Source organism: Mixophyes fleayi, chromosome 1 (assembly GCF_038048845.1).
Source record: "Mixophyes fleayi isolate aMixFle1 chromosome 1, aMixFle1.hap1, whole genome shotgun sequence".
Taxonomy (NCBI): Eukaryota; Metazoa; Chordata; class Amphibia; order Anura; family Limnodynastidae; genus Mixophyes; species Mixophyes fleayi.
Genome location: NC_134402.1, coordinates 188,470,997 through 188,496,868, shown reverse-complemented (window position 1 = coordinate 188,496,868; position 25,872 = coordinate 188,470,997). Strand labels below are relative to the sequence as shown.

General features: G+C 39.1%; 2 protein-coding genes across 2 annotated transcripts; both read left to right on the top strand.

The window, feature by feature from the left end:
- Positions 1-1,332: 1,332 nt before the first annotated feature.
- Positions 1,333-6,161, top strand: NDUFA11 (NADH:ubiquinone oxidoreductase subunit A11). The gene is made up of 4 exons (XM_075204656.1): positions 1,333-1,472; positions 3,487-3,579; positions 4,739-4,861; positions 5,985-6,161. The coding sequence occupies exons 1-4, from the start codon at positions 1,394-1,396 to the stop codon at positions 6,098-6,100; spliced, it is 411 nt and encodes a 136-aa protein (XP_075060757.1). The 5' UTR covers positions 1,333-1,393; the 3' UTR covers positions 6,101-6,161.
- A 6,530-nt stretch (positions 6,162-12,691) lies between these two features.
- MED11 (mediator complex subunit 11) lies at positions 12,692-20,923 on the top strand. Its single transcript, XM_075204652.1, has 4 exons — positions 12,692-12,794; positions 15,591-15,710; positions 19,213-19,343; positions 19,521-20,923. The coding sequence occupies exons 2-4, from the start codon at positions 15,626-15,628 to the stop codon at positions 19,659-19,661; spliced, it is 357 nt and encodes a 118-aa protein (XP_075060753.1). The 5' UTR covers positions 12,692-12,794; positions 15,591-15,625; the 3' UTR covers positions 19,662-20,923.
- The last annotated feature ends 4,949 nt before the right edge of the window (positions 20,924-25,872 follow it).

Below are 25,872 nucleotides of genomic sequence, written 5' to 3'. Positions count from 1 at the left end.
GTGAGGGTTAGGGAACCACATTTCTATTTTATTTGTTATGTTTAAACTAGAGCTTACATAGGGGCATATTTAATAAAGCACGATAGTGCTTTTAACGGGTCATTAAGGTCCCACAGTGTCCTCCGCAAATTTATTAAGGGGGCATCGCAGCAGATATCATGGATATCTGCTGCTTTGCACTCCTCTTCGTTTTTGGGAGCAGTCACCATTCAACAGAATGGTGACTGCTCCTAGCCGCAATCTAACAAGTCCCGAAAAAACATTTTTTTCGGGAACTTGTCATGTTAATGTACGCCAGCTGCTGGCGTACATCATCCGAATTGAGGAAATCTAATGCTGTCAGCTCTGCTCCGGAGAGCAGAGCTGTACAGCGCATGTGTGGAGGGATCACATGATCCCTCCCTGTCACTCAGCGCTCTCTCTCTGCAACTATCGTTGCAGAGACAGAGAGGGGATCTGTGTGCGCATGTCCAGTTCTTGGAACTGGACATGCGCATTTGAAGAGTGAAGAGAAGACCCGAAGACAGCGCTTCCGAAGAGGGGGGTAAGTATGTTTTTTTTTATCACTGAAACAGCAGTTTTTCGGAACTGCTGTTTTTGTGCACGGCTGTACATAAATGTGAGAAGTAGTTCAATCCTTATCATTGCGATAAGGATTGAAAACTACTTTTCACTTTATGTGAATAATGATAAATGTGCCCCATAGTAACTCCTGTGAAATATAATGCAAACAGATATGGCACTTTTTTCTCTTGCTATTGTAATTGTTATAAGACTCAGTAGCTTTCACTCCTGCACAACAGCTTAGAATACAGTCCACGCAATCATTAAGTTAATCATGTTTAACCGATACAGCATAGTGTGTATATAAATTAAAATACAGACAACTTTATTGCTTATTTACTAAAATTGCATTTAAGTGCATAATTTGCACTGAGCCACAGCAACCAATCATCAGCTGGCATTTATGTATCTAGTGCAAGTTAGATATTGAACACAAGTATCTGGTTCGTATGAGTCAATGCAAGTTTTGCATCAAATAATGATGGTAGTAAATGAATGGCAGCCAGGTCAAATGTTCCTTTAATTTGTGCTACATTTTAACAGTCTGTCCTAAGTTACGTTATTAGTAGATGCTGCTAATTGGACCTCTGGTATCCACACAGTTGTAAAATGTAATTGTCAATTTTCCTTACAGCAATCATTGGCGAGACTCATTATTATTTATTTCCATCCCACAGCCAACCGTAACATGGCGTCACACGAAATAAAACAGCGTGCAAGAGGAAGTGAGACCTCCACAAGATGGCTGCACGCTTATGTACTGCGTGAGAGCTGAAACGGCTTGACGTAGCGACGTAACAAGCCGAATGTCCTTGTACTTGGTAAGAAAATGGGGTATTGGGACATTCCGGATGGGACAGACTGTGTACAGAAGACATGGCTTGCAACAAGAATGGCTGTAGTTGTGGGTATGTGGCACAGACTTGAATTAGGTGTAAACATCTGTAAGTGAGTACATGCTGATAGGAGGCCCCTGATGTGTATATCGGGGTGCAGAGGAGATAGTCCGGGGGAAAGGTAGACCTACAGGTGTGTGTATTGGTGTTATAAGTATTGGTGTCTAGGATACGGACACACTGTCTTTCTGCTGTCTAGACAGGATTTTTGTTAATTCCACATTATTATTGCTCTGATTTGTGGCTATCTTTTTGAGAGGTCTGAAGATAACCTTTAAAGCAAGTGGTAAAGTTGATCATTATGTTACTGGGTATACATTATTTCCATTTCACATAATGTAAACCAATTAGTTACTTTTATGTCCCAGGAATGTATCCAAGCATTATATAAATCACTTACACACTGTCCACGTTGTTGGAATAATTAACTACCTGTTTACTTTTTTTAAACTCTTTCATGATTATAATATTCTACAGGAAAAACAAAACAAAACAAAACTTGAACATTCAACAAAAGAAGATGCAACAGAGTTGGTATTTTTATGAGAAAAGTACAGAAATATGGATAAAAAATACCTGTGTCTTTGACTTAAGATTGGTGTCATGAGTCACAAAACTGCAGTGTTTAGTAGGTAAAATAAAAGTAATTTAATATCTATAATTCCCTATTAAAATCTATGTCCATTCCTGATTGGTATTACACAAGTTGGATCTCTTCAGGTACAAAGCTCATGGTTTGTACCTTGTGTGTTGGCAGCGTTAAACTTCAGGTGACAATATTGTCATGGAAGAATGATGTCAAGATAAATAATACAAATCCCAAACTAAATCCTAGACTTCTGCTCAGGTATTCCATAAGACAGCCCTGGAATAGATAATTTCTGAACTTTGTGAGAATTGAAAAGTGATCTTCCATCTTATCTCAGTAGATCACATCCCAGCAAAGGAAAATGGTGTCTCAGACAAACATCTTAAAAATGCCCAAAACAACATCCTTCTATTAAAACGGATGTCAGTTTATACAATGGCGTAGCTTTTGGTAACTGGAAGCTTCATGATGATGCCTATAAAGTAGGTAGAAGAAATATGCTATATTTAGTGAGGAATAAGTAAATTGTGTTACTGAAATAATTTGCTCATGTCTGTTTTTAAAATGTGTGACTTGTAAATGGGTGAAGGTTTAAATAAATAAAAAAAAGGCTTAGTAAACCGTGCTACTAATAGAGCATGTTAATTAGCCATACCATTTATGTCAGCTTTTGTTTAGCAACACCCAAAAGAAGATACAACCGTACAGTATACCGTTTAGAGCAGGCTTGTCCAACCTGCAGCCCTCCAGATGTTGTGAAACTACAAGTCCCAGCATGCCCTTCCAGCTATCAACAGGTTGTCTACTGGCAGAGCATGCTGGGGCTTGTAGTTTCACAACACCTGGAGGGCCGCAGGTTGGACACGCCTGGTTTAGAGCAAGAGTGGCTAAAGTGCGGACTGTGCATGTCTTTAAGGGGAGTTACTGGGTGTGTCTCTTATTGTGTGTGCTGCCTAATCAGCAGGTGTTGAGCTGGTCAGAACTATACTAAATCTACCCCTTATTCCAAAATATAAGTACTAAAAATACTACCAGTATCTTAAAGTAAACACGTTATTTAAAATAAATGAATAATCGTAAGATAACATTTAAATAATCGCCTGTCATCTAAAAACTGGACTGGACATTTCCTAGCACTGTGTATAAATTATACTTGGCAGCCAAATATGTCAAATCCCATGCATGAAATCTGTGGATTCTCTGCAGGTGTAGTGGAGTCTTAAATCACAACTTAGTCAGTCCCTCCGGTCTTGATCAGCAATTGTCTGACTTGTACACTTCTCCCTTGTATTTGCTGGGGATAAAGCATGTCTAAGTTCTGTTTTAAAATATTGCAGCTGAACGGCATTTCTGAAATTCAGGCTTCAGTATTCTTATTCTTTCCACTTACTTTTAAATCTGTTGATTAATATAGTACTCCTTTTTTTTTCCCATTAGGTCTAGTTGGGTCTGCATATCACATAGTTGCATTTCAGCCTAAGACTCTACTGGAGGGTGTTCAACGAGCAGGAGGAGCAACGTTAACCATGGGTAATGTTAATAAAAATTGATCCATTTGTGAATAAAGGTAAATTAATTTGATACCGATGGCTTACAGTAATGCTGGTCACGCGTGCTGCGATCCAGTCATTTAGTACCACTGCCTATTGAATGGACCTGTGGCTGATTGTCACAGACACAGAGATTCTGTTAGACGAGAGGTGTCTCTGGAGTGTCCGCAAGGCACCTCATAGAGGAGATTTGACAGAAGTCTCCGGTCGTTTGGGGTGTGAGGGGAAAATGAGAGTAGATTTCTACCATAACTGGCAACAATATCCAGGCCAAATCGCCATCCATTGAATCTCCCCTTAAGTTATAACCAATCAGTCATTCAGTAGGCTTAATGATTGACCCACAACAGGAATTATTGAAGGGCACAATTTATCATGTTCAATTTACTAAAATGTTAATTTGTCACCTCCATACTTCCCTCCTTCCACATTTTCACTGGCCAGCTGCCTTATATTTTCATATCATAACTATTCTTTGGCTGTCTGGAAAACGTGAAAGCACCTTTGACTTGGGAAATCCTTATATTGCATGAGAAAAATAACTGAAGCTGATCTGTCCTTCATTGAAGGGATTGAGCCTTCTAAGCTGTCTGGAACCAATTTATTGTGGTAGGTAGGCTGATGGAATGGGAAGATGCTGCCTTAGTGGTTCACAAACCACAGCGCTCTATGGGCTTTGCAGGAAGTGACTGCTGTGTTATGATGGGCACGTTTTCTGTGATCTGTTTCTTGTTTCTGGGCTCCAGGTTCCTTTCTCAACATGTACCTACCACAATATATTGGTGTGTGACTACACAGAGGGCACAGCGTCTTCATGGAAGGGGAATTCATTGGATTTTGAATTTAACTTTTACTACTGTATAACTGGGTTTTCAGGCATGCACAAAAATTAGACAGCTTAGGTGCACACGGGAGATCTGTCAGATCCTTCTCTCTACAGTGGGTCAAACTAAGGTTATTGAAAAGTAGAAATTATATGTATATTAATATGCTATCATATTGGTTTTTTTTGGGGGGGGCGCAATGTACAAACCTGGGTAGATTGAGAAATACAGAAGGGGTTGAGGTATTGGGATCATTTATGTTGTATTAATCAATATGTGCTATTATTTTTACTGTGTCCTGTATCTTTCTCTCAGCTTCACTTGCTGCAATCTTTGGCATCACCACCTGTGTCACAGCCCAGATTAGGGAGAAGCCAGATGACTTGGTCAACTATTTTGTAGGGGGTTGTGCTTCTGGTGCTTTCCTAGGGGTCAAGAGTAAGTTCACTTGTACTACATATACATTTATGCGGCACACCTTAATTATATCTGATTTTGTATTAAATTCAGTTCATAAAAGAGGACAATGGTGAAGACAGTACAGATATGGGATCTATTATCTGCAGTGCTTGGGGTTTTTTAGATCTTTTCCCACAATGCTCTAGGTATTATTCTCCTCATGAAATTGTTCAGCAGTGCTCCTGACAGTGATTACATTAGGAGGCACCAGATGATAACGTCATAGTCGCATGATCCAGAACAGCACCATCATTTCTTTTCTTTTTTTGGCAGTCTGAAAATTCTGCATAAGATATCCCGTACCTGTAGTGTAATAGTTTGTAGGTAGTGTTTTATTTGCAAGTGTCTTACCCACATCTAGCACATGCATCTATTGGACTTTCATTTGTTTAAACAAATGTCATGTCATACTGGTGTCCTTTTTTGTTTTGGTTCTTTGGGCACCAAATATTACTGGAAGTGGGTTGTTATTCCATGCCCCCCCTTCTTATACTGCTTTCATTTTAAACCTACAAAATTCCATTTTCCATACCACCACTTCAAGTGGTTTTTACTTTGACCATTGGTGCCAGGTATAGTAAAATAGTGCAGTAAAATATGAGTATTTTATTAGTATTTTTCTATTAATAATTTAGCTAATCCATGTTATCAGGAGACTGAGTTGCAGGAGTATAAGCATTCTGAGTTGAAGTAAAACAGGACAAGTGGGAGCTCTCTGAAGGAAAGGCCATACTATGAGTAAAGCTAATGCTGGTTATTATAATTACATATTGCAGATGGTACTGCATTATTTGCACCTTTTTACCTTGTTAATGAGCATTTGAATTAATGATTAAGTAAGACACTTGATACTAAGGCTGCTATTGGAGCTTTTCCTTTCTCAATTGCAGTTTTGAATGATAACCTTATTGTATATGATTTTGAATTGAGATAAATGGAACTGCAACTCAATGACAGTGATGCATGTATATTTTACCTGACAAGTGATGGTATATGGAAAAACTTGTATTTATATGAAGAATGTGATAGAATTCATGTGAAACATACAAGGTTAGAATGTAATTTGATGTGACCTCACTAACTGTGCTCTTACTATCAACAGCTCACAGCTACGCCACTGGGACCTCTGCATGTGTAGCACTTGGTGTCTTGGCTGCTCTAGCCAAGAGCTCAAAAAGAGATGACTGGGAATTTATTCCATCTGAACCGAAACTCTGAAACTTTTTTCCTGTTTGTGAAATTACTGCTAAAAATAAATTATGTGTATGATTTAACTCTTGCTGCCTTTGCAAGCCTGTAATTATTTTCAAATATCTGTTTGAAGAAAAAAGTTCTGGTTTAAAGAGCAAGTAAGTTAAATAACTCAAATATATACTCTGATATCTTAATCCAAATGTTTGGAAATTGGAAGCACCTGCCTAAAATGCACCAAAACACCTCATTAAATTTTAAAAGTGCTTCTCCGTTACCATAGGAGGAGGTACTTGATTATGCCTGTGTGTAGGACATTATCACAGATCATTAGCAGTCACGATTTACTTTTATTTCTGTTTTTTGGAACTTTTTAGAGATATTTTTCTGGCCACCTGTTCAGATATTGGTCTCATACCTTGTCAGACCTTTTGAAATCACAAAACCCTGCTTGTGGTGGTGCCTCTCTGGTTCATCATGCTAGAATATGGAGGATAGTGTGTAGCAGTGCAGCGATTGGCCTACAGTCTAAGTAACACATACTGTACAGTGATGGCACAGTGTGCATAAAAGACATGTTTGTGAAAGCATTTTGCCCTATGTTGTGTTTTAACAAAAAAAAAAAAAAAAACATAGCCCCTACTTAATGCATTGAATGCTATTGGTAAATTTCCCCATTGGCTCCCAGTGTAGTTCCAGCTTCTAAGTGCAGGGGATAAAAAACACACTGCTCACCTGGATTTCTACATATTGTCCTCTGCTGAGTACCATTCTAGCATATTCACAATCTTGTATTTATAAATGACATACAATATATGCAGGGCCGGTGCTAGGGTCCATGGCGCCCTAGGCGCTTTGTCAAAATTGGCGCCCCCCCCCCCCTCAAAAATCGGCGCCCCGCTCCGCAGGAACACTTTGAAAATCGCCTCCCTCCTCCCTCCCCACGTCTTTCCTTACCTTGGCTCAACGCCGCCGCCTCTCTGCTCCCCTCCACACACTGACACTGTCAGTGAGTGGAGGGGAGGAGACAGAGCAGAGAGGCGGCGGTGGTGAGCAGTAGCCTCTTCCTCCCCCCCCCCCCCCCCCCCCTCTCTGTGGATGTATCTGAATGCTGTGCAGCGCCCGTGGAAGGTCAGCGGTCGCCGCACAGTTTTAAAGTCATTTTCATTCTGTGGCGACCTCCAGGCGCCCTCCAGAGCCTGGCGCCCTAGGCAAGTGCCTAACCTTGCCTAATGGGAGCGCCGGGCCTGTATATATGGTGTAAAGAGGCGACATTGTATACAATGAATAGGCAGTTTACTAGGTGTCCTGCCCTTCCCATGTTGGACATGGCACAGCCTTAAACACTGACTTTTATGGGACACCTGCACCCCTTAATAAATGCAAGATGCCTTTATTTCATACACATTTCAGCTTCTGAGTATGGCTACATTTCTTAAATGTACTACTTATCCTTTTTGTGTTTTTTTTGCTCCTTGGCTGGATGTGACCACACTTTGATATTGTATTTCAACTTTGTGTGCTTATCAATAACTGCAACTTAATGAAAATTACATGAAGTTCTGCTGTGCAGCTGTCCATACTAAAATAATTACTTATAATTTCACTACAAAAACTTGTGCAAAAACTGTCACATGCAAGATTCATCAGAACTATAAGTTTGTTTTTCTTTTTGCAGTACTATACTGGCAGATTCATCATAAACTTAATCTCATTTCATCAACATGTAAGATGACTGTACAGAAAAAGGTTACTAAGACATAGTGATTTTCTTGCACAACGTGGCCAAATGTAAATAGCATTTGACCTGATCAAGAATAGTAAAAGCAGTGCTGCCTAATTTTTCCACTCTTAAAAAGTATGTACGTTCAGGGCTGCCAAGAGGAATTCAGGGCCCCAGTACAACAACTTCATGAGGGGCCCCCCTTATAGTTGAGGATGTCAAAATATTGCGCTGCGCACAAGTGGAACTCTGTTCATATGATTGGGGGCGTGTCTAGCAGTTGACCCTCTTACAGAAAAAGAACCTGCATTGTGGTGCCCTCCTGACTTTCAGGACATCTAGCACCATAGTGTAGTATATAAAGAATGCAGTGTGTATATAAAGAGTTCAGTCTTGGCCTGCCCCTTACATTGGGCAGAACAGTCACCAAAAATTGGGTGTGTCCCACTAGACTCGCAACATTTCACAGACTGTCTTCTCTCCTACCTGTTCTTGTCACTTTCACCAGTTGTGGCTGCTGATTTCTTTAGTTGCGGCTTGTCTGGATCCTGGAATGTTGGAGGTCCTACTTGGGGGAAATAAAAGGGTATATTGAGAAAATTCCAACCAGCCCAGGTGTTAAATCAATAGCACCCACGATTAATAATTAGGCCTTCCTCCAGCCCCAACATTAAAATGATTATATTCCCATTTAATAAACCTATTTCCCTCCCTGCAAACAGCCCCAGCAATAAATTAGTAGTATTTACATTTCATAAATATACCTATTTCCCGCAACCATCACTGCCATTAAATAATTCATAGTCAAATTTAATAGAGACCTCATTCTCCCCAAACTCACCCTCACGTTCAATAGCCCCCAAACCACCCCATCTTAAATTAATAGTCCCCACTATTAAATTGCCCCACAAACAAAATAACACCCATTAATTAGCCACCACCTACCTCACACACTCTACATTGCCACAAGGCCCCTGTGCCATCACACACACACATTACTGTGCCCCCTCATCACCACACTGTGCCCTCCATGCTGCTCCCCCCCTTTTTCATCACACTATGCCCCCCCCCCTTGTTCATCACACTGTGCCTCAAGCCCGCCACCCCCCTTTTCATCAGACTGCTTTTCTGTTTTTCTCCCCTTGTCTCTGTTCCTTTACTTACCTTTGTATTAGCTTCTTTATTTCATCTTGTTTCTTTTCTTCTGTCCTCTTGCTGGGCCCTCTCTACGCCGTTCCTCACTGAATGTCGGGCGTGACGCGGACATTCAGTGTGAACGGAGCAGGGAGGGAAGACAGACGCCGGCACGGCGATCACATGAGTGTATATATAAATTATTTAACTACCCTGCCAACCAACAACCCCCTCCCCCCAACAATGAACGGGGTGGAAAAGAAAATATACGTTAAAAATATAAATAATAATGAAACAAAACGTTGGCATGTTTGGGCCCGGGTAATTAGTACCACAGCTGCTGGACATTAGAGCGGAGGAAATACTACCTGTCTTCTGGTAAGTAGACATTTTTCATTCTTTTTTTTTTGCAGACCCGGGTTCAGTGTGAACCCGGTCGACCCGGTAATTTGCCGGGGTGGGAGGCTTTGTTCCCCGCCAATATCCCGGGTTCATACACCCCGGATATTGCCAAGGCGGCAATGTGAAAGTGGTATAACTGGGTTTTGGTAATCCAGGTTGTTGAATTGTAATTGAAGGGCGGGGTTAATGGTGGAGGGTTGAAGGATAGACACAAGGGATGGGTAATATTCACAGGTACAGTCAAATGTAATTTTAAAACAACTGTAACCATTCACTTCATATTTGCTATATTATGTATAGCTTGTAAGTACTACTCTGAATGAACCTTTTAAGTTATGTGTTTACAATATCTCTGGTGACAATGTTTAAGGGTAGGCATCTATACATAAACTATGTAGCCCTCTGCCTGTGGGTGGTGTAGGTGCATACTCTCACCATTTAGGTCTTGCCCAGTTCTCCTTATCCCAAAAAAAGGCATATTTACAAGTTCAGATCCAATGCACATGAATTGGTACTTGTCCTATGCCAGGTTAGAAGTATGCAGACACAGGCAGAGTAGTGCAGTACAATCTCTAGTTGATAAATATATGGGGCCAGTACATCTCATATCTTTTTTTTCTCCAGCAGAGCTAAGCTGGCACATAGATCAGCGGTTCCCAGTTGTGCCGTGGCGCTGTCACGGGTGCCGCGACCAGCCAGAGGAAAAAAAACAAAACAAAAAAACAAATTCCCGATCCGCGCGGTGCCCACGACCCAGCATCCTCCTCTCTCCCGCAGCGCGCCCGACATTCAGTGACAAGCTGCGGGAGAGAGGAGGATGCTGGGTCCCGGGCGCCGCGCGGATTGGTAAGTTTTAGTTTTTTTCTCTGTTGCTGGCCGTGGCAGAGAGAGAGGGCAGAGTGAGAGGGGGCAGCGTGACTGGATGCAGAGAGGGCACAGAGTGTGTGGAGATGAAGGAGGTCACAGTATGAATTAGCTGTGAATTATTCTTTGACAGAAATATAATTGAAAAAAATATATAAAAATATTATTTTTCCTTGGATTTATGTGTATTATTTTTGCATACAACTAAATAAGTATTTTTGTCCTGACCTAAATACTTATTACGTTTTTTTGACCCAACTACTTCTAAAACAGGACTGCTCAGTAATTATTTTGGAGGGGTGCCTTGAAAAAATTATGGAGACTCTAAGGGTGCCGCAAACTGCAAAAGTTTGGGAACCACTGCTCTAATCCATTCCTCCTGTGTTGAACCCAGCGTTTCTGTGTCAATGCACTGCCTGCTACCCAGCTGTCCTGAACCATAGTAAGTGGTTAGAGGTACCAGCCAGCCCACAGCAGGTGCTGCAGCAAGATGTGATTTTAGTAAGACAAAGGCAGATATTGATAAAGAGGAAAGAGGTTATTCTCATGGCAGCAATTTTGAAAACATTGTATGGGACATTTTCATTGCAGCAAGATGGAGGTTGCAGCAGCTTTCCTAGGCATTGATAATGGTATTAAGCTCCAATACAAAGTGACAATGCAACTGAAAACGGGCTGGTGAGCAATGAGTCGAATGGGATACTGGGGAATAAGCTGCAGGGGGGGCAGGAGGGGGGTTCATGTTTGGGAAAATCTGGTGGGTCAAGAGGGCACGTGTGCGACAGAGGCTGGTGGGCAGAAGTGAATATTAGTACCTTCCTCTCCTGCCATTTTTAGACATAGTAGTAAGTACTTTGTCTATGATGGTCCCTCGCCCCCTTGTCACTAACTTGATGTCATCAGGTTTGAACTGAGTGACACAAGTTACTTTCTTGACTGTATTATGCTGACAAGATGATGTAGTGGAGGGACCAGCCATACAAGAACTCGTAGAGGCCACCCACTTGAAGATGGCGGGAGTTGCAGAGCACGTTAGTGCTATGCATAATATAGCTTACACATAGCGGCTACATTTGCAAAATAAACCATAGGGTCTACCTCTAAACTCTAAGAAAATTGTGTGTTTTCCTTTTAATGAGCAAAGGAACTGGAATGGAAGGTCATATCTATGTTTGCAGGCTCTTAAATATGTCATCCAATGAACTACAGGTAACCCGAGACCACAAAATGATCATGAGGGCTGTGGATGGCAGACCTTTGTTAAGCAATGCCTGTCTGCATAACCTTAAAGGGAAATAAATGTAATGGAGGATACTGTATTATGTCCCTTGCCTCATCTGGCTCCCCTTGTGCCTGTTCTGTTTTCCCTCCCTTAGGATGTAAGCTCACTTGAGCAGGGCCCTCTTTCCTCCTGTCTCCTCACCTGTTCTTCTGATCTGTGTTTATTGCTTTAACCTGCCTGGAGCTCCTGAAGTACTGGTATCTCTGTTTATTGTTTTGTACTGTTTCACCCTGTATAGTGTACTGTTTGTATGGTGTACGGCGCTGCGGAAATCTTGTGGCACCTAACAAATAAAGGATAATAATAATTATCCATTATGTGCCAACAAGACAAGATTTTCTTATTTTCTCTGTGTTTTCCTGTTACAAACCAACATGGTTGTTATCAAAGTAATTTACATTTCTCCAAAGCATTAGAGACATTCTTTCTGTGGATCTCTAATGTTACCAAACATTAACTGCAATGCATGTATTGACTTTAACAAACACTCTACATCTGAACCATTCCTTTTAAGAATGAGTTTACCCCATAGCAGTTATTTTTCCACAATACATATCTTTTACTTTTCGTCTTTACCAGTAATGTTACCTGTCAAGTAAAGAAACATAACCCCTCTGTTTACCATAGAGAACTATGAAAGGCCTATATATACTATTTCATCAGCATGAAAAATAAGCAGTACTCACATATGACCCTCAAAGCTCTCAGAAAGCCCTTGTTAAATTTGCTCTATTTCTCCCCTCCCCTAATTTGTATTGCTTTTAAAGTACTGCAAACAGACATCATTAAGTAATTTTGCCTCGCTCCATTGTTGTGATAGAACCCACTGTGAAATTCACTGGGCTTCATAACAGGACTACAGCAAAGTCAAAGCACAATTAGAACCGTTCACTGTCCATTATTAAGTACATCTCATTTGGTGTTAGCACTAAAAGAAACATATTTGGGAATACTCATTCACAATGTTGGAATATTTAAATTGCTGAGATGTAAACTAGCCTGTTTTTAAGACTCTTCTCTAGGATTAATGCCTGAGATGCATCTCACATGTGAATAATGACAGGAAAACGATTGTTCTATGTGAATTCAGTAAAAATAATACAATGTTTGTTGCTAGAACCCTGCTCCACCTGATGCTCCATCACTGTCGGTAGCTACACAGGAACACTTGCGGTAGCAGCTGCAGCCTTCTCCCCTGTGTACCATGTGACCACAGCAGTCACATGACCTGGTGATGTCAGAAGGTCCTTCCGATGAGCAGGATCTAGCCATCACCATCTTTATACCGGGAAAACGGCATTTTTGAGAAAAGTATTGTACGTAGGATGCTACTTTTGTTTAGCTGTGGATTCTAGCAATTGTGTTTATAATATGAAGTTTTACATACGTGCCTAAAGTTCCTGATTACCAGTATTCTTCACCCATTATTATATTTTGTTTGTACGTTCCTCTTGCCACAACGTGACATTCCATGCAAACATATATGTAGGGAATTGTATGGAATAGTTCAGACAAGGCTAATTTGTTATATTCATCATGTCTCTTTCTAAAATAAGTGTTTTTAAGGATTAAATTACCAAATTCTTATATATTTCCTTCCATTTGCCCTGTGGTCAATACAATTAAAACCAAATGATTCTGCTGCCTTAAAAGTGACATAGCGCTGTATACCACCCATTTGAATATGTGGTGTTCCTCAAGTATTAAATGAGACTGGGGCACTAAATGCAAAGTACATATATGTATAAAATGACCCTGCAAAACATAATCTTATGAAATCTCTTTTTTTCCCAACCATTATTATGGGCTGTGTCTATTGGTGTTTTTTTTATTTATACAATGCAATTTATGCTTTTTCATATATGCAAGGCAATCACTGTTTCTCTTTCCATGTGGATTTGTCCACTGCCACTTTTATTACTAACCTTTATCCAAGATGCAGAATTATTAGTATAACAACATTTAATTTGAGTAGAATTTTTGCTTATTTTCAGTAAAACAGACCTATTAAATGTAAACTTTTTCAAAATAATTGCAACAAATGTCAGTCTTTCCATATAGCTATTGAATATCATTGTGTAAATAAATATATATAGTTTTTCAAACATAATATTGAGAATATTTGCAACTAGTTGGAAATTAACTTTTATCTGTCTAGTACAGTTGAGTCTCATACTAGCTTTAATTACATGTGTGTTTTTGTTTTTTTTTAGCCATTCTTTCCAGTGCCACAATTCCCACTACTGCTGTTGTAGCTTTTGCTAGCTTAGAGGTAGTGTTTTTTTTGATAATCTTTTGGAAGGAATCGTTTTTATCCAGATGTGTGAACACATTGGAAGTATGCAGTAAGCTCTAAACGCTAGTGAAAATATTTGTAATAAATGCAAGTTAAAGACATTTGACATGCAATTTCACTCTATTTTTCACTAGTTTTTTTTTAAAAAAAGAAAAACACTAAAGCAACGCTAGTGCTTGTTATGGTTTTAATGCAGTCTTGGGGCTAGATTTACTAAGCTGCGGGTTTGAAAAAGTGGGGATGTTGCCTATAGCAACCAATCAGATTTTAGCTTTCATTTATTTAGTACCTTCTACAAAATGACAGCTAGAATCTGATTGGTTGCTATAGGCAACATCTCCACTTTTTCAAACCCGCAGCTTAGTAAATCTAGCCCTTGGTCCTTTAGGGATCTTGGGAAATAGCCCTCACTGTTCAAAGTTTTGATCACATCCTCCACCCCCTCAGTCACCTACTCTTTCACTCTAACTTCATCTCCTCTGTCCACCCATGATCCCTTTGAGCTGGCTTGAGATTCAAATAACAACAATAATTCTTTCAATTAATGATTCTACACCTTACTATGTAACAGTGTTCTCCACTGTTGGCTCTCTGATGTAAAATGGAAAATGTTTGCCATTTGATAACCATTTCTTTAGTGGTATTGGCAAAGTTTTCAAAATACTTTTGTCTTCTAAAGGTTTTGATATGACCACTGTGTTCATTTGAATTTCAAATCTGACTTCAACAATTACTAACTTTCAGCATTATTGGTGTTATTCATAGCAATATACATATTAATATAATAGCAGTAAGTACACAATCACAATGCACTTTGAAGTGCCTGTTGTGGTATGAAACAAGAGAGCTAAGTGTAAAGTTACCTATACACTTCCCTACTGTTCAGCAGTTGGATCTCTGTCAGATTTGGCAGATCAACACGTGCAAGGCCAAATCTTGAAGATTGAGAATATTTGCAACTAGTTGGAAATTTGGCTCAGATTGGGGCTCAGACCTTGTAGCTGGATCTTACATGGCATCATTAACATGGTATATGCAGTCACCTCTTTGTCAGACTTCATTTACAGTCTGTCCTGACAGACATCTCATGATGCTCCATCAGATGCTGATTGGGAGCTGTTTCTTAAACACTGTTTTTGGCCACTTAAATCTAAAACTGCCTAATTGGCTGTGAAAATCATATGGTGTATGGACACCTTAAACTTGCGTTGCAACCTATGGAGAAGATTTTTACTAGTGTGCCCAACCATTTATCCTAAAACCCCAGGGGCTGCAAATACAGTTGTTTTTTTTGGTTCTGTTCTGTCCTCTTACAGCCATGGTTGCAAATGGGGGAGAGGGGTCTGGAGGCTTAACCACAATTGAAAATTTGTGGCTTGTGAATGGTCCTACCGCTCACGCATCTATCTCCATTTTAAAGTGGCAAGCTCAATTCATTTGCTGGTTCGTTATTACAGAACTTGAAGAGTCCTGGCGAAAAATTGCCAGGGCAACAGCTTTTTCAAACCTAATAGAGAATGGGGCACATTGGTACAAAATCTTTCAATAGAGTTGGTGCTGTAGCTTTCAGTGAATAGGAACAAACAATCGTTCTTATAAGAGATTGTTAGGTAAAGTGGATAGGCTAGGAGGTATAAATTCACACACAGTTTTGAAAGTGCTTCACCAATTGACATGTATTTAATTTACCTTAATATCCAATGATCTAGTTTTTTTACTTTAGCATAGTGACATATTTTTGTCTTGCAGTGGATTTTTCAGATGTCATCAACCGGGGTGTGTATAATATTTGTTTGTTGTCTTCTGTGAACTATAGGTTCCGTTCCAGAAGTTGTGTTACCAAGTTCTACCATGGCTACATATAGCCTGGCAAATGAGAGACTTCGTGTCTTAGAAGAAATCGAGAAGGAAATTGCTGCCATCTTGCTGAATGCAGGTAAACATGTTAAGGAATGGATATGTTTAGAGCAGGAGTTCTTAACATGTTGGTCAGGACCCTATTTTGCACAACACATTTCTGGACAATTATACAGCAATATGCCTCAAATTGTTTAATCCCTGTGCCAGCCATCGGAGGATTGCTGAACAACAGATGAATCACAGCCTTTGGACAACAGTAATTTGAACAATTGGTGTCCTACAAAGTCCCTACTGACCTCTGTACTGTCTTTGTATGCAAGAAGCTGCTCAACCTCTGCCTTTGGTGAAGCTCCAAGTGAGCCTTGATTTTAACTGCTGCTTGGGAGAGTCCTGCCAATTTATTTATTTAAATAAAATGTTATTGATTATTTAACGAGATGCGGATGGGATTGGGCGACGATTACAAAAAATAATACAATCAAATACAAGATACCCAAAGTACAAATTGAAGGGCAATATAAGTAAAAATATAAGTAAAATCTTAATACAGTTTAAACATTAGAGATACTTTTAACAAATATATATTGTAAATGTATGGCTACTTGGCTTTATTTTGCTTGCAATTCATATAGACTAGAGAGTCTTTTCCTGCCTGGAGACATGTGGACAGTTCCCACCACAAATCTTCTAGGCAGGAGTGTTTTGCACGTTTTAATTCTTCAACGGGAGATGTGCCAGTCTTGCTAATTTATCATCCAACTTCTCATCAATTCAGCAGATATCTGCCTGAATGAATGCTATGAAGAGTGTCTGAACTCCACATAATTTATGGTATCTAATGTGATGTAGTGCTTAATTTAGACCAATCATGTGCAAAATCTCTCCAGGTCTCCTATGGTTACTTGTCTTCTATGCAAAATTAGCTGATTGAGATATTGATCTTCAAGAGTTTGTCATGTGTGGATAAATTGTAATTTTGCTTGTAGAATGTGGATCCTTTCTCTACAAATGATTTTAGAGTGGGAAAGGTACGTCCCTCTACCCGTAGCAGATAAGATACATGGTAAATTTGCTCTTACTGACTGCAGTTATTATAGCCATATCTTGGATGGCAGTGGAAGTCCCCATTATTGGGCATGAATGCTTTGTCTATGCAAGCAGAAATGCCCTGTTGAAAAATGAGCGTATTTGGTTAAAATAGATTGCGTAAAGTAATCAGTTTAATTGTTCAAGCTAAGACAACTGGGGAATTCATTCAAATTCTGTATTCAATAGGATATGCCACTAGTTTGTTTCTATCTGGATATTTGGTGAATGAACCCGCACAGATCCGTTTAAACTATCTGGGTTTCCTGCTAATTGAGTCGTGTTTGACAATTTTAAGATTCTGTGTTCCATACTGAAAAATGAAATGATCAATATTGTACATATGGCCTTCTTACCACCTGGACGATATTTCTCTCTATATGCCTAATATATATTTGGTGCTAATTTCTTCTGTGTTTTTTTTTCTGTGTTAATACATCTTAGTGAGTGATATTATCATATGTCTTTTTCTAATGATTTTAATTGATTAGTCCACTTGCTGAGCGTTGCGTCCTTCCCTTCATGTTGATAAGATCCATATGGGACCTGTTCAAATTCTTCACTCAGTATCAGAATCGGTCAGTTCTTCTTAAACAGGAAACCATGCACAACTTATGCTAGAGGATGACTCCAACTTGCAGAGGGGGACATCTCTCAAAGCTCCCAGTTGAATCAATATTATGACAGATGCAAGTACATATACTGGGTTGACTATCTGAGCGACTTTGTTAACCTGAACAGAAGATGACATCCTTCTCTCACAGTTTAAAGCAGAGCAGCTAGCCCTGCATTTCGCAAAGTAAACGCAGGTTCAGATTATCTTCATTCAGTCAGACAATATGTCATTGGTTCATTGTACAACTAAAACATACTCTGTCCAGTTGCCTGCTCTCCCTGATGGAAAATGTAGTTGCCTGGATGGAAAATCTGCTGAATAATTTCTTCAAATGAATGGAGCCTACAATACATCCAAAAATCTTCACTTTAATTCAGACCTCATGGTAATAGCAGCTAACTCAAAATAGCAATCTTCTGCTGAACCTATGTAGTGGATTCCTTCTCGATCAGATGGAGTTTCAATTTGGCCTATCTGTTTTCATTTCTAATATTATTCTCTATTGTCTTCATGAAGATTGGAGAAAAGAAGGCATGGGTAATGGTTTCGACACCTAATAAGAATTGCATAGGATGCTACCAATCCATCCAGACCACCTTCAACAGGGCCCAGTGCACAACCTATGTTCCAGCAGGCTACTATTGATGACTTGGCTCTTGAAGCATATACAGTGCCTAGAACCATCATCAACATTTATTTATCAATATCTGGTTAGTGGTAAGAACTTCCCTGCATAAGGCTATATAGTCTGGCCAAAATTTGAAGAACAGTGTTCAAATGCACCACAGCCAAGTCCATTGTGGAATTTCTTCGGACATTCCTGGAGTAGGGTCTTAGTGCCATTATTCCCAAGATGTAGATATCTGTGCTTTCTAATTATTCTAATTTATTCTTGGATTTAGTACAAGCTCTTAAAACACTGTGACCTCCCATTATGAGCATCATTCTGTTTTGAGATTTAACCCATGTATTACCTATGCTTTCTGACTTCCTGATTGAGCCCATTAACTCCATCTCTTTCAGAATTCTGACTTGGAACACCAGCCTTCTTGGTGCCAAGACAAGTTGAATCTGAAACCGGATTAATTATTTTGCTCTTAAGTTACTTCTGCATTGTATGTTAACCAGTCAGAGGCTGGTTTGAAATATATTATCAATAGATGAAGTAGATATTAAGTGAGTTTCCAACTTTGGGTGATTTAGTTTTTTTTGTTTTGTTTTGTACATGCCCTCTTGCAGATTTTACTAAACACATTGCTTTATCTTTTTGATTTCCCTCCTTGCTTTTTTTGTAAAGGTTTTTAAATTACCAAAAGCAGGAGCTGCCCTTGGTAAAAGAAAATATAGAAGCAAGTCAAATAAAGTAATATATTTAGTGAAAACTGCAGGAAGGCAGCCACAATGTTTATAATTGCGTGGGTTTCCTCCGGGTGCTCCGGTTTCCTCCCACACTCCAAAAACATACTGGTAGGTTGACCCTAGTCTGTGTATCTGTCTGTCTGTGTGTGTGTGTGTTAGGGAATTTAGACTGTAAGCTCTAATGGGGCAGGGACTGATGTGAGTGAGTTCTCTATACAGCACTGTGGAATTAGTGGTGCTATATAAATACATGGTGATGATGATAAGTTGGAAAATCCCTTTAATCGTATAAAATATTATTTTATATGTGTACCAGATATCCCTGCAATCTTATTTTAATATATGTGATATGCTTTAATTTGTAACTAGAAATAAACGACTTAAAAATAAAATGTATTATTTGTAAATTGAATAATGGGTCCCAAAGCTGACCCCCCCAATTTAGCGTGGGTCCCAAGATGAAAAAGAATATGGAGAGAGATTTAATGAATATATTATGTTTCTATGTCTCTTCAAGGGAATGTCATTTTGGAGCTCTCCAAAGAGAAGCCAAATGAACGTCTGGTAGACAGGCAGGCTGTACAGTTCACCGCCTCAATGCAGAAAGTGGAATCTGAGCTCTCTGGGCAAATTCGTTATCTCACACAGGTAAGACCTCTAAGGAGAATAACATTCAATGGGAAGAACATGAAGGTGTCAGTGAATCTGGTTGAGATGCTCTGCAGTGTAGAGAATAGGTTTATTATTTATTTTATGTAATTATTATGTTGTTGTGACATTGCACAATTCTAAGACTTTCTCTATTTTTGTGACCTCCTTATGCAGGTGGCCACAGGGCAGCCACATGAAGGCTCCAGCTACAGTTCTCGCAAGGATGGCACTATGGCACTCAACAGAATTGACTATGCTCGAGTGAAGCTAGCAGAACTGTGCAGGACATGTGAACAGATGCTGGAGCAGCCCTGAGCTGTATGAGGAAGGACAAATTATATTTTATTGGATGGGCCTTTGACCAAGTACATGTGGAATATCTGAGCCAAAAAATCAAAATCTAGACTTAAAGGCCTCTAACATTTTGAAAATGTTTGTCTAGCAATATCTTGCAATGGCCAGGCAGGCCACAGAGAAACTCCAAAACAATTGTATATTTTTATCATCTACAAACTTTTTGTAGACTCTAAGAAGAAAGTGAAATTGTTGTTTTTCTTGTACATTTTGTATTGCCTACACTGTCATCTAGTAAAATGGATTACTCATGGGTGTACAGAACATGAGAAGCCACATCCATCGTTTGTATTTTTCGTTTCTCACTCACATTTTGAACAATTGGTATCTTTTTCCCCAATTCCAACATATTCCCCAATTGTAAAGCGCTACGGAATCTTCTGGTGCTATATAAGTAAATGTTGATGATGATGATTCTCAATTAGTCATTGCTGATCCTGTGATCATCGATTATTGTGAGTTGTATTTAAATAAAAGCGGACAAGCTGCACCTACTATACTGCTGGTCTTTTGCCATATAATTGTAACTGATTAGCAGTGGTTACTGACCAGTAGATGAATGCATTTGGCTTATATAGATGTGAGCACCATATTTGCATTTGAATTGTATCCAATGTTGCTTGTTATATGCTGCTTTATTCACTCTGTTAACATTCTCTTACTTATGGATTGCTCAGAGCTACCTACTTTGTAAATTTATGGCAGCGGTTGCTTTGTGTTTGTTGAGGGTGGTAGTTCTGTATTGGGGATCTGTACATTATGACTTGCTTGCTGTGATTATCCTTACATGGGACAGCAGGTTCATGACGATCCCTTGGAGTAGTGTCTCGGGTAACAGCAATGACAACAGCATGCATCTTTACCACACTGAAAGTACTTGCGTCAACATAAAATTGTCAAGGCGCATTTCAAACTTATTTTCAATAACCGCTGTCTTTATTATTAGTATGTTATAAATGAGCTGTCAATTTACAGCAAAGATAATTACGCTAACCTTTGTCAGTGTGTCATGTTGAAACACTTTATAATTCATGATTTTAATGGAGTGGAAAATGCAGTTTCATTCTTGAACAGTTTTTTATTAATGGTAAATAATTAACTGATTTTCCTTTTAATACAAAACAATATAGACAGAGTATAAAGAAAGGAAAACTTTAACATTTTGTGCAAGAGCCATGTATTTAACCATAGAAAAGAATAAATGGGCTCAATGATGACTTCCATGAGTTAGTTACTGTCCCGCTTCTCTGACTCTGAGAATGATTATCGCGCTCCTACTGAACAGTACTGTGGTGTGAGGGAGAAGAAAATTCCACAGTAATGTTCTCAGATTGTTAATGTTTTATTGAAGAATACAGTGGTTTAAACCATAAAGTGAAATAAAACAATTCTGTTTTAAATTACAGTGCTGCTAACAAAGAAAAAAATGTATTTATCCAAATCATGTGCTTGGCAATTCGGATAGATGTTTTTAGAGAGATTAAAATACATTGGTGTATTAGCACTGACAATTAGTAGCTGCCCGAAAATCAAACAATATTCATAAAATTCGAAAACAGATGGTGCTGCCGATCAACAATCTTATACTCTAAAAAAATATACACAAATTAAAGTGTAATAATGTGAACTAAAATCAAACTTTCCATGAAAAGTATTGGAACTACAAAAACAGCAAAACTTCAAATCTACATATCCAAAATGTACAACCATTTGTGTAGTCCAATTTCTAATTGATCAAAAAGTCTGTGACATCAATTTTTCTTAAATCTTCCCACGTGACAGATATAAAAAATGAAACAAAAGAAAACAACAGTGTAAAACTGTAAATAATAATTATTCACATAGATATGTTCCCAAAGTAATCTTCTTCTCTTAGGTGATTAGTAACAGTAATCAATACCACCAGGTGAGCAACTCAACACCCCTATTGTGAATGCACTCACAGAATATTAATTGTAATCAAAGAGGTGTCATCTTCTTAAAGGGATATTGCAAATATTTGGCTTAAGATCAGCTCACTCCATGTATATGAAAAAAGAAATGCCACTAATAGTAAGTAGTTTTAAGATAGATTTGCATACCTGGATTAGGAGAGAAGCTACAAAAGAAAACCCTTTGGATACTATAAAGCCACTTAGAATGTAGAGACTGACGCACGTAACTATTACAAATTTGGCTAAAAGCAACTGACCCACTTTATGCTAATTATGCATGATAATTTACATTTTTTTTAAATTGTTTGTAGGTAGAAACTGTAAGGAAATGAATAACACTTTCCAGCATTAAAAAATGTTTGTGTTTGTCTTTCTTTATGGAGTGTGGCTTGCAAACTGTCCTTTTGAAAAATGTGAAATAACATCTATCTGGTGAGCAGTATTTTTTTTACTGTAATTGGTTAAATGTAAAGATTCCCAGGCTTGGAAAGGTAATTTGCTAGATAGTCAGTTGTATATATTTTGAAGTGAATTTAAAAGGTTTTAATTCTGAGACTATCCCAGAGCCAGTGGTAAAGATCAGCCTCCATGTATTGACATTTTGGGTAGCTATGTGTGCTCGACAGAGATCCCTTAAGACTCGGTCATGGTCGATTGTGACCAGTGTGCTCTGCGTTAGATATTCAGAAACATTTTGTCATACATATGCTGGCTGAAATAAATAAGGGAATCTATTAAGGAGTATAATAGTGTATCTTGAGTATATGTTTTTTTTTTTATACGTATGATCAAGTAGGTTATGGATTTTAAGTTCTATTTTGTTCCGTAATGTTAAGGAGTGATATGTCTTGCTATCTTGTAATTCAGGATTTTTCAACCGTATTTGCGTCTCCGATTGTGCCACATTTTTCATGTGCACATCAAGGGCCTGATTCATTAAAAAAGTAAGGCAAAAAAATTAGTAACTTTTCTCCTGGACAAAACCATGTTAAAATGCTTGGGGTGAAAATTAGATTATTATTTTGCACACAAGTTAAATACTGGCTGTTTTTTCACACTGAAATTCAAAGTTGATCTAGAACATGCCCTACTCTAGCTATAAACCTGTCCCCATATTTTAAATTTACCCCCCCCCCCTCAATGCAACATGGTTTTGCCACGATGCAAAGTTACTCAGTTTTTTTTAATTTACTTTCCTTAATGAATCAAGCCCCAGGAGTCTAAGTCATGTCTAAGGTATGTTGTAGGATTTTTTTAATCATGTAAAAGTAGGGATGACAAAAGATTACTATTTGTGAGAAAAATTGAGTTCTAATGTTGTGTTTACAAAGTATCCTCTCTGTGGAACAAATCTCAAAGTACAGAAGCATGGTTGTATTGATGTACATTAAGAAATTTGATTTCTGTATTAGATTTTGATTATTGGAGCTTAGTCATGGTTATTCTGGTCCTATAGCCTTTCCGAGTGAAATATGGAGTTGAACAGGGCAATATCTCTATGAATTGTTTTTCCATGGGGCAGACGGGTAGTTTGTTGGTGTTGCCTTTCATTTCTTGTCCCAGGTGTTGTTTTCTTCTCTGTATATGAAGTGTATCAACATCCGTATGTATGCACAGGACTCAGGTTTCCTCTATGTAAATATTACCAAATAGGTTGATGCCCATGACTGTTTCGGGGATCTCTATAAAACAAAGAATATTCCATCTGTGGCGGTTTTCAAGGTCGTCCACTTTATTAATAAGTGATTGAATGGACTTTATTTTGTTTTTCATACTATTTAGCAGTATGAGGATGATACCATCTATGTCACTAGAGCAGCGGTTCACAAAGTGTGCGCCGCGGCTCCCGGGGTGCAGGCAGCCAGGAAGAGAAAAAAACAAAAAAACTTACCAATCCGGAGGCGCCCGGAACCCAGTATCCTCCGTCCTCACTGAATGTCGGGCGTGACGTCATCACGCCCAACATTCAGTGACAAGCTACAGGAGAGATGCTGGGTCCTGGGCACCCAGCTTGGAAAGGGTTTTTTTTTTTTCTTCCTGGCTCCTGGGATGCAGGGGCACAGGGTGTGTGGATGAAGGGGCACAGTGTGAGTTAGCTGTAAATTATTCTTTGACAGAAATATAATTGAAAAAAATATATAAAAATATTTTTTTTCCCATGGGTTTATGTGTAGTATTTCTGTCCTGACCTAAATACTTATTACGTTTTTTTGACCCAACTACTTATAAAACAGGACTGCTCAGTAATTATTTTGGAGGGGTGCCTTGAAAAAATTATGGAGACTCTAAGGGTGCCGCGAACTGCAAAAGTTTGGGAACCACTGCACTAGAGTGTTACTTGAGGGTACTTCTGAAACTTATTACCTTTTTAGCAATCAATGGCATAGTAATAACAGACTTATTTAGCAGTGATTGGGTGAAGTTATATTTGTTAAAAGATATATTAAGACCCTCACTTCCTTATCATTCTGTGCCATGAGCTCTTTGGTGACAGGTTCCTTACCACCTCAGCCAGATATTGGCACCAGAACCATGTTTGTGGTCCCAAACTCTAGGTAACTTCTAGTGTCTTAGCAACAGACAAGTCCGTTATGCTGGTAACAAAGGCAGGTGGCCGGCTTGGTTCAGTTGTGGCTCAATGTCAGTGCAGCAAATGCGGCAATGAGGCTGTGTAGGTTAGAAGAGTAGTGTGAACAGTTTGTGAATTTATTTACAGCCTGGAACTGAGGGATGCATCTGAGGATGTCAGGTTCTGCCTCTCTCACTTGGGATCAAGAACTGATCTACAGTGCCAACAGAAAGTGGGGGTCAAACAAACTCGAAGTTAGTTAGGTGAGGGAGAGGGATAGCGTAGGTAAGTTTTGTTGCAGGTATGCTGGATGGATGACTTCAGCCCAGTGCTATGGGGCCTGCTGATGAGCATCAAACTCCACCTCCCTCAGTTAGTAGTAGATATGCTCACTGACCCCCGTGTTTTGGTTTTGGATCTGGATTACCTTCGGGTTTTGGTTTTGTTTTGCCTTTTTTGACAAAATGCCACTTTTTGGGCAAAAATCATATAATTGAGCTATTTTGTACCTACGTTATTATTAACCTCAATAACACTAATTTCCAGTCAATTTTTAGCACCTCACAAGTCACAATATGATTTCATATACTTTTGCCCAAAAGTCTGTGCCATAGCTCACCCCCAAATAGTTGCCAGTGTTCAGTGCTTCAACAGAAGTAATCAGCCTTTAATTTATTTTTCAAAATCTCCACTCACATTCTATTGGGCCATAGCATTATTAATAGGCCTGTCAGTGTACTTTAAAGTATAGTGACATTGTATTGTGCCATCAATGTGGATTCACATCAGTCGAGAACAGACTAGGAGCACCAAGCAGCTGCTGGCATCAGTCCTGATGATAAGAATGCCTGTATGTCATCTGCTAAAGCCTATGTTAAAGACTGAGGTGCATAGTGATTTTAAAGTGAGGGAAACCAAAATGTGTAAAAAGACAATTTTCCTTGGTAAATTAAAAAACACCTGTAATCAAGGCAAAGTTAAATGGGGTAGGGACTGATGTGAGCTAACATAACTTATAACTATATCTTATAACTATCTACATAACTAACATAACTTATAGTTTCTGCTTAGTTCTCATCTGCTCGGTACAGCGCAGCACATTTACTGGTGCTATATAATTAGCTGCTGCTGATGAGGATGATGATAGGGACGTGCAAGAGATGCTGTCTGTGGCTGGAAAAATTTCTGGACTTTACCACCATTCTCGAACAGCATGTACCCAAGTACGTCACATTTTTCCGAAGTAGTCTACTCTGCTTCACTAAGTGGCATACATCTGACAATCTGTTACAAAAAGTAAGGGATGTCATTGCGACATAGCTAATCCTGCTTGGACTCTCCAGAGGATATGTGATTTCTGATAACGACACCAGTATTGTTAGAGCATTGCAGCTGGGGGGGGGAATTCCATCACATTTCTTGTTTTGCTCACACAATCAACTTGGTGTTACAGAACTTTTAAAAAAAATGACAATGACATGCAGGAGATGCTGTTTGTGTCCCGAAAAAGTTAGGGAAATTTTCGGGATTCTGCAACAGCATGTAGGAGAATGCAGCAGCTGCAAGAAGACTGGCATTTGAGGGGAATGTACATTAGTCCAGTGAAGTAGTCACCTGTGAAGAGAGTGCAGACATGGTTAGCTTGAGTCAAGTGATTGCCTTAATTATA